We start from the raw sequence: 8,472 nt of genomic DNA, 5'->3' as shown, positions 1-8,472 counted from the left end.
GATGAGTACAGGGAAAATTCAAGTATCATGTAGTAGCCTAAACCTATCAATGTTACATTGAGCTGGGTGAATGGAATATGAATGAGTCATCCAATATGCTGTAATAGAAATACGGCCATGCTCATAAAAATAACAATCATTCTCCCTCATTATATATCTGCAACATACAGCGTGCTACGGATTTGAAGTGTGTGACGTTAACTCATATAGGGTCTACTCAAACAATTATTCCTGAAAATAAGTAGACCTAGGAGATCAACTTTGAATATATTCTCAATTTTCCTTAGTAGTCCATCAGCTAGGCTACTTTAAGTGTGCATTGAGGATATATTTGTAACCCATTATAAGTGAGTCTCAGTGAGATCTCTAGAATTGGCTGAATGTTGGAGCTGTCCTTCAGCACCAATAAGTTCACCATGACAACTGCCATGTCTATACATGTCGTTTAGCGGCGCTGTCCTTTCAGCACCCCACATACTCATACTAAGGATACACACTATGATATGAACAGAATTGTTCGAGAAAAATGTGTATGTAAAAGCTGATTCAAATGTATAATAGATATCAACATATACAACTTGTTCCTCACATCTTAAATGACTACAGTCCAAACCAAGACTGTTACACACAACAAATAAACAGACCACCACTCCATTTGGATTGTTCATGATTTTACTTTTTATTAAACAATGCATCCCTTTGATAGAGTGTATGCTTCTATAGGTCAGAAATACCCCAAAACACACTATCCACATTACATAAGGGAAACCACAATTCAGGCAACAAAACCTTTTTCTTTTTTTTTATGATAATACAGTATCAAGGGAAAAAAAATACATTTTTTCTTCTCTCATCTCTCTGCTACTGTACAGATAAATAATAAATAGATCTCACATCACTCAGCCAATCTATAAATCATCCCTATGAGTCCACATGTGTAGCAGCATAATAGCAAAACGAACTAATAGAAAATGAAACCTTTCCCATGAAAATCTTATGCCAATCCATAAATTATCACATCTACCTGTCCCTCTCATCTCAGCCAATGATAGACAGCAATGTTGCATTGTGAAAATAACTTAGGGACCGTTACTTTCCCCAGTTTGTAAAGAATTGATGACAACATATCATGATTTAAGACAATTAAAGTATTAGAAGCATTTGGAAGAAATACATGAATAATTTCCAGAAGAAAAGTGACAATGATGATGTAATATTTCAATATGCTGTTTGCACATGCAGTGGAAACAAAGCACAGAGGTAGGGTTTGGGAAGGGCAACCAGGTAGTCTCTCTCTCTTTGAATATGTACAATCGATGAAACAATAATACACTACACATTACGTACCAGCATATTTCATGGCAGTTTGACAACATCCATAAAAATAACCAATGAAAGGTGAGAGAAAACGGCTGTTGGCATTGTCAGAAGCAGTGTGTTTCCAGACCAGGGTCAGAGACAGAGGAATTGCAAGAGGATGGGGACGATGATCAGGATTCCGTGGGACGGTCTATATCCACTCCGACAGGCTTTGGTGGCTTCAACAGGATCGCTTCTGCTTCCTCATACATCTAAGGGGGCAGGATGTGACATCAGCATGAGGTCAGAGGTCATATGAGATACATATTTCTGATGTAATGGTAGCAGAACGTAAATGTTGAACTTCTGTTGCCTACATATCCAGATGATGCTGCGTACTATTTTGCTCAATGACACTGTAGGTGTGTTCGAAGCGTTAATCAACGTATATACGCTGTTCAAGTCCCGTACTGTTTTTGAATGGCTTCAAGCTTATATCAAATTCATGGAAATGTGGCCATTTGAGATATGTTAAATTATATTTGTATTCGTGGATTAATTTACTTCTACCTGATGCCTTTGATTGCATAATTATTTTTTCATAATTGAAAACCTTGGATAGAGGTAAATTAATCCACACATACAAATATAGTTTAACATATCTTAAATTACCCAATGTTCATTAATTTGATGATATAAGTGTAGAGAGAGCGAGTATTGAGGACCTTACCGGTATGAAGTGTACGTCCTGAAAGAGTTCCTGTATGAAGCGTCGAGATGGCAGGCGGAACATACAGTGGGCCAGCAAGTGAGACACCTCAGAGTACAAACAGATATCATCAAACGCATAGGGAAACTTCTCCTTTATCCTAGAAAGAAAGGGAGAGAGAGAAGGCAGAATGAGTAAAGACAGACACCATAAAACACAGAGTAAGGCCGGGTGTTGCCAGGGACATTACGATACAATCACAACACTTACAGTAGGTGCCGATAATACAGTGTATTCGGAAAGTATTCAGACCCCTTTACTTTCCCACATTTTTTAATGTTACAGCCTTATTCTAAAATTGCTTAGTTTTCCCCCCTCATCAATAAACACACAATACCCCATAATCACAAAGCAAAAACATTTTAGATTTTTTTGCAAAATAAAAAAACGGAAATATCACATTTACATAAGTATTCAGACCCTTTAATCAGTACATTGTTGAAGAACCTTTGGCAGCGAGTACAGCCTTGAGTCTTCTTGGGTATGACGCTACAAGCTTGGCACACCTGTATTTGGGGAGTTTCTCTCATTCTTCTCAGCAGATCCTCTCAAGCTCGGTCAGATTGGATGAGGAGTGTTGCTGCGCAGCTTTTTTCAGGTCTCTCCAGAGATTTTCGATCGGGTTATGGCTGGGCATTCAATCAATCAAATGTATTTATAAAGGCTTTTTACAGCATCAGAGACTTTACATTCAGAGTCTTGTCCCAAAGCCACTCCTGCGTTGTCTTGGCTGTTTGCTTAGGGTCGTTGTCCTGTTGGAAGGTGAACCTTCGCCCCAGTCTGAGGTCCTGAGCGCTCTGGATCAAGGAACTTTGTACTTTGCGCTGTTCATCTTTCCCTCAATCCTGACTAGTCTCCCAGTCCCTGCCACTGAAAAACATCCGCACAGCATGCTGCTGCCACCACCATGCTTCACCGTAGGGATGGTGCCAGGTTTCCTCCAGACGTGACGCCTGACATTCAGGCCAAACAGTTCAATCTTGGTTTCATCAGACCAGAGAATCTTGTTTCTCATGGTCAGAGTCCTTTAGGTGCCTTTTGGCAAACTCCAAGCGGGCTATCATGTGCCTTTTACTGAAGAGTGGCTTCAGTCTGGCTACTCTACCATAAAGGCTTGATTGGTGGAGTACTGCAGAGATGGTTGTCCTTCTGGAAGGTTCTCCCATCATTACAGAGGAACTCTGGAGCTCTGTCAGAGTGACCATCGGGTTCTTGGTCACCTACCTGATCAAGGCCCTTCTCCCCGATTGCTCAGTTTGGCCGGGTGGCCAGCACTAGGAAGAGTCTTGGTGGTTCCAAACTTCTTCCATTTAAGAATGATGGAAGCCACTGAGTTCTTGGGGACCTTCAATGCTGCAGAAATGTTTTGGTACCCTTCCCCAGATCTGTGCCTCGACACAATCCTGTCTTGGAGCTCTATGGACAATTCCTTCGACCTCATGGCTTGGTTTTTTATCTGGCATGCACTGTCAACTGAGAGACCTTATATAGACAGGTGTGTGCCTTTCCAAATCATGTCCAATCAATAGAATTTACCACAGCTGGACTGCAATCAAGTTGTAGAAACATCTCAAGGACGATCAATGGAAACAGGATGCACCTGAGCAAAATGTAGGATCTCATAGCAAAGGGTCTGAATACTTATGTAAATAAGGTATTTCTGTTTTTTCATTTTTAATAAATTTGCACAAAAAACACTTCTCACTGTCATTATGGGGTATTGTGTGTAGATTGATGAGGGAAAACGTTATACTTTTTTTAAAGGCTGTAACGTAACAAAACGTGGAAAAAGTCAATGGGTCTGCAACACTGTAGAGAAACTGCTCTACAAATGGGATGGAGAGGTGCTCTATAAGCACAGGGGTTAAATGTATCTACGAGGGGGTCCACCCACCAAGGCAGAGATGGACATCCTGCGGTGTGGCTGGACAGCTGGACAGCTAACCCTCTTAGCAGACAACCTGAGAGACCAACAATCACCACACACACACACACACACACACACACACACACACACACACACACACACACACACACACACACACACACACACACACACACACACACACACACGTTACTGCTCTGAACCAGCAGACACACACCGTTGCTGCTAAAGAGGACTAATAACCGGTGGCGATACAACGCACAACACACACACACACACCAGTGTTGTTACTAGAGACTACAGCTAACCCTTTCTCAGACAAGCTGACAGCATCATCACACGTATCTAAACGTGGGGTGGGTGGAGAGGTCCACTACTGTGGAGAGCTCCACCCACCGAGGGACGTAGACTCTGGATGGCCTGCGGTGTGCATCAGCAAGGCTGAAGCCTGAACAGCTCACTCTCTTTGCAGACAACCTGAGGTACTCCACCTCAGTCTGCTTCTTTCTGTCTACCGACCAAGACTGGGCTGTGGGGAAGAACCCCTCAGGAGCCCAATCTGAGCTAGAACGAATGGAGAGTTCAATGTCTTCACAAACGCACACACCAAAACGCACACACACCTGGCCACAATAAAGACACACAGATGAAAAGGAGAGTGGAGAATGATAAAACAGAGCAGGAGAACATTGGTTTGACCAGATACACAGACAGACAATAATGTACGATTGAGAAATGCATGTGAGCTGACAGCTAGCAGCCAAGATGACATTGAAAACCCAACAGGAAAGGGTGTGTATTACCTGTCTATGTTAATGTGTGTGTTTGTGCGCGTATATTGCATTACCCATACATGTATGTGTGTATGTGTGTGTGCAGCACGAGTTACCCTATGTGCGTGTGCGTGTGTGAGACCTAACTGACCTGCGCGCCATCAGCCTAGAGTCCAGGCTACCAGTCTTCATAGTGATAGCATCAGTGAACAGTACGTCTTTAGCGGGCGACGCTAACGCCTCACTATGAGACAGAGACGGGTGGATCCTCTGCTGCTGCAGCTTCTTCAGAGTAGCATAGCTAAGTGCATCCCGCGGGCTGGTGTACATGAAACTGCAGTCCGCCAGGCTCTTAATAGCAGCCATGGAGGGAGACTTGAGACTCTGGGCTCTGCGGGGGAGGGTATGTGAGTAGCCAGCGGGGAACAGGGAGACAGACTTAGAATTGGAAAGGGGCAGGTGGTTGGTCTGGGCCTGGGTTGGGCTGAGGGAGTACAGCGTTTTCACGGTCTTGGTCGAGACCACTGTGTTAAGGCTGACGCAGTCCGAGGAGTCTGGTTCGGGCTCAGGGTTTCCAGCGGTCTCACAGGACAGGCTGGAGCTCATGGAGCTGATGCCGCTAGTGGTGGTGTCCGTGTTGAAGCTCTGACTGCGGCTTTTAAACTGAGTCCCTCCCCCCTCCGGAGGAAGAGGAACCACCATCTCCTCCCGCTAGATGTTCCCGGCTACTCTGTTCCCTGGAGGGAGGCTCTCCAGGACCCCCCAGCCCAGTACCCTCTCCACCAGCCTGGTCTAGCCTCCTTTCTACCAGCTGCTCCTCTGACCCCTCCACCGAGCCGCTGGTCACCACAAAGAAGTTTTCCAGGCTGACTGTGTGACTCTTGGGTAAGCCTCTCCCATTGAATACAGGCGTAAACACATCGCCCTGCGACGAGGAGTAGATAGAGGGCTCTGTGACCGTCCTGTTCCTTCTCAACCCCCCCAGTTTGGGCTCGGTGGGGGTGCAGCTGCCCCCCACTCCCTTGGGGTCACTGGTGGAGCGCAGCTTCTTGCTGGGGAGGGTCAGGGAGTTGAGGAAGCGGTTGCGTACGAAGCGGGTGGAGGCCAGGATAGTGAAGGGGCTGCGGTCCTTCCCGGGATTGGAGTGCAGGTAGAGGGAGGCATCGTTTGATTGGTCCAACATGTCACACTTGTAATCATCCAGGATGTACATGTCTGAGGACACACACACAGCAATGATTTTCTGCCCAAGAACACATACATCCATAGTATATAAAAGTAGAATAAAAAACTAGGAAAGCAAGAGCTGCTGAGGATGTACTTGAAGGAAAACTATCTTTTGGTATTTGTTTCATTAGTCCATTGCTCATTGTGATGCTGTGTATTGTATCATACAATGTATTTTAGGTCATATAACGCAATGTTTTGTATCATATGATGTATTTTAGGTTATATAACGCTGTGTCTTGTATCATATGATGTATTTTAGGTCATAACGCTGTGTCTTGTATCATATGATGTATTTTAGGTCATAACGCTGGGTCTTGTATCATATGATGTATTTAAGGTCATATAACACTGTGTCTTGTATCATATGATGTATTTTAGGTCATAACGCAGTGTTTTGTATCATATTATGTATTTTAGGTCCTATAACGCAGTTTTTTGTATCATATGATGTATTTTAGGTCATATAACGCAGTGTTTTGTATCATATGATGTATTTTAGGTCATATAACGCTGTGTCTTGTATCATATTTTTTATTTTATTTCACTTTTATTTATTTACGTTACCTCTTGTCAGATCGAGCGGTACGTTCTCTTCCCCGCTGTCATTCCGACCTGTCCAAGACAACGGGGACATTGTAAGTCTACCCACCTGGGTCATCAGAAAGAAAAAAAATAGTGGCATAGAATTTCAAGTTCATAAAGCTTATGTTGGGGTGATATTTCAGGCTTACCTCGCATCCGAAGACTTCGGATAGGACGGCCACGGATGCTTTCCGCCATGTTTCCAGAAATATAAACAACACCGGAAACTTCGTGAATTCTCGTGAGAGAATAGGGGATTGGGTTTATCGCGCCGACACTACTTTAGCGCCGCATATCTATTGTGCCTCTGGTCTGGTCAGTGGTGGAAAAAGTACCCAATTGTCATACTTGATTAAAAGTAAAGACACCTGAAAACCTCTAACGCCTACCAAACCCGGATCCAGGAGCCCCCCCATCACAAAAGCTGACTAGCATAGCCTAGCCTAAAGCCACAGGGATATCATATAATAAAATGTTCATGAAATCACAAGTCCAAGACATCAAATGAAAGATACACATCTTGTGAATAAAGCCATAATTTCTGATTTTTAAAATGTTTTACAGGGAAGACAAAATATGTAAATCTATTAGCTAACCACGTTAGCAAAAGACACCACTTCCATACTCCACCATTTTCTTACTGCATCAGTAGCTATCACAAATTCGACCAAATAAAGATATAAATAGCCACTAACCAAGAAACAACCTCATCAGATGACAGTCTGATAACATATTTATTGTATAGTGTAACGGATGTGAAATGGCTAGCTAGTTAGCGGGTACGCGCTAGTAGCATTTCAATCAGTTACGTCACTTGCTCTGAGACTTTAAGTAGGGTTGCCCCTTGCTCTGCAAGGGCCGTGGCCTTTGTGGAGCGATGGGTAACGATGCTTCGTGGGCGACCGTTGTTGATGTGTGCAGAGGGTCCCTGGTTCGCGCCCGTGTCGGGGCGAGGGGACGCCGTAAAGTTATACTGTTACATTGATGCTGTTGACCCGGATCACTGGTTGCTGCGGAAAAGGAGGAGGTTGAAAGGGGGGTGAGTGTAACGGATGTGAAATGGCTAGCTAGTTAGCGGGTACGCGCTAGTAGCATTTCAATCAGTTACGTCACTTGCTCTGAGACTTTAAGTAGGGTTTCCCCTTGCTCTGCAAGGGCCGCGGCTTTTGTGGAGCGATGGGTAACGACGCTTCGTGGGTGTCAGTTGTTGATGTGTGCAGAGGGTCCCTGGTTCGCGCCCGTGTCGGGGCGAGGGGACGGTTTAAAGTTATACTGTTACAATAGCATAGGTTTTGTTAGAAAAATGTGCATATTTCAGGTATAAATCATAGTTTACCATTGCAGCCCCCATCACAACTCTCACTAAAATGACTAGAATAACTACAGAGAGCAACGTGTATTAGCTAATTACTCATCATAAAACATTTCTTAAAAATACACAGCGTACAGCAATTGAAAGACACAGATCTTGTGAATCCAGACAATATTTCAGATTTTCTAAGTGTTTTACAGCGAAAACACAATATAGTGTTATATTAGATTAGCACAGTAGCAAACCAAACAACAGCATTGATTCCAGCCAAACATAGCGATAACGTATTCACCACCAAAATATATTAATTTTCACAAACCTTCTCAGAATTCTTCAAATGACAGTCCTGTAACATCATATTACACAATGCATATAGAGTTTGTTCGAAAATGTGCATATTTAGCGGCACAAATCGTGCTTATACAATGAGAAAAGTTGCCAAGCTCCCCAGAAAATTTCGGGCGCCATCTTGGAGAGTCACCTAGTCTAATCAATAAATAATCATAAACTTGACTAAAAAATACAGGGTGGACAGCAATTGAAAGACAAATTAGTTCTTAATGCAATCGCTGAATTACATTTTTAAAATTAACCTTACTGCGCAATACTGGGTGCAATACAG

The 8,472-nt window shown here is 43.5% G+C and overlaps 1 protein-coding gene across 4 annotated transcripts; it reads right to left on the bottom strand.

Moving 5' to 3' along the window:
* Window positions 1-654: 654 nt before the first annotated feature.
* On the bottom strand, window positions 655-6,944 carry LOC129826749 (rapamycin-insensitive companion of mTOR-like). 4 transcript variants are annotated; one of them, XM_055887793.1, is made up of 3 exons: window positions 4,878-5,529; window positions 2,030-2,168; window positions 655-1,571 (listed from the first exon to the last, which is right to left on the bottom strand). In XM_055887793.1, exons 1-3 carry the CDS (start codon window positions 5,426-5,428, stop codon window positions 1,491-1,493), a joined length of 771 nt encoding a protein of 256 aa, XP_055743768.1. In that variant the 5' UTR covers window positions 5,429-5,529; the 3' UTR covers window positions 655-1,490. The 4 variants fall into 4 exon arrangements, 3 of the variants coding, with proteins under 3 accessions (XP_055743768.1, XP_055743770.1, XP_055743769.1); XR_008755077.1 differs by lacking the exons at window positions 655-1,571; window positions 4,878-5,529 and adding exons at window positions 6,521-6,568; window positions 6,688-6,727 and having other exon boundaries at window positions 2,080-2,168; XM_055887795.1 differs by lacking the exon at window positions 655-1,571 and adding an exon at window positions 3,963-4,029 and having other exon boundaries at window positions 2,081-2,168.
* Between the last annotated feature and the right edge of the window lie 1,528 nt (window positions 6,945-8,472).

This window comes from Salvelinus fontinalis, chromosome 28 (genome assembly GCF_029448725.1).
Source record: "Salvelinus fontinalis isolate EN_2023a chromosome 28, ASM2944872v1, whole genome shotgun sequence".
Classification (NCBI taxonomy): Eukaryota; Metazoa; Chordata; class Actinopteri; order Salmoniformes; family Salmonidae; genus Salvelinus; species Salvelinus fontinalis.
The sequence above is the reverse complement of the archived record's forward strand: the minus strand, read 5'-3'. Positions and strand labels throughout refer to the sequence as shown.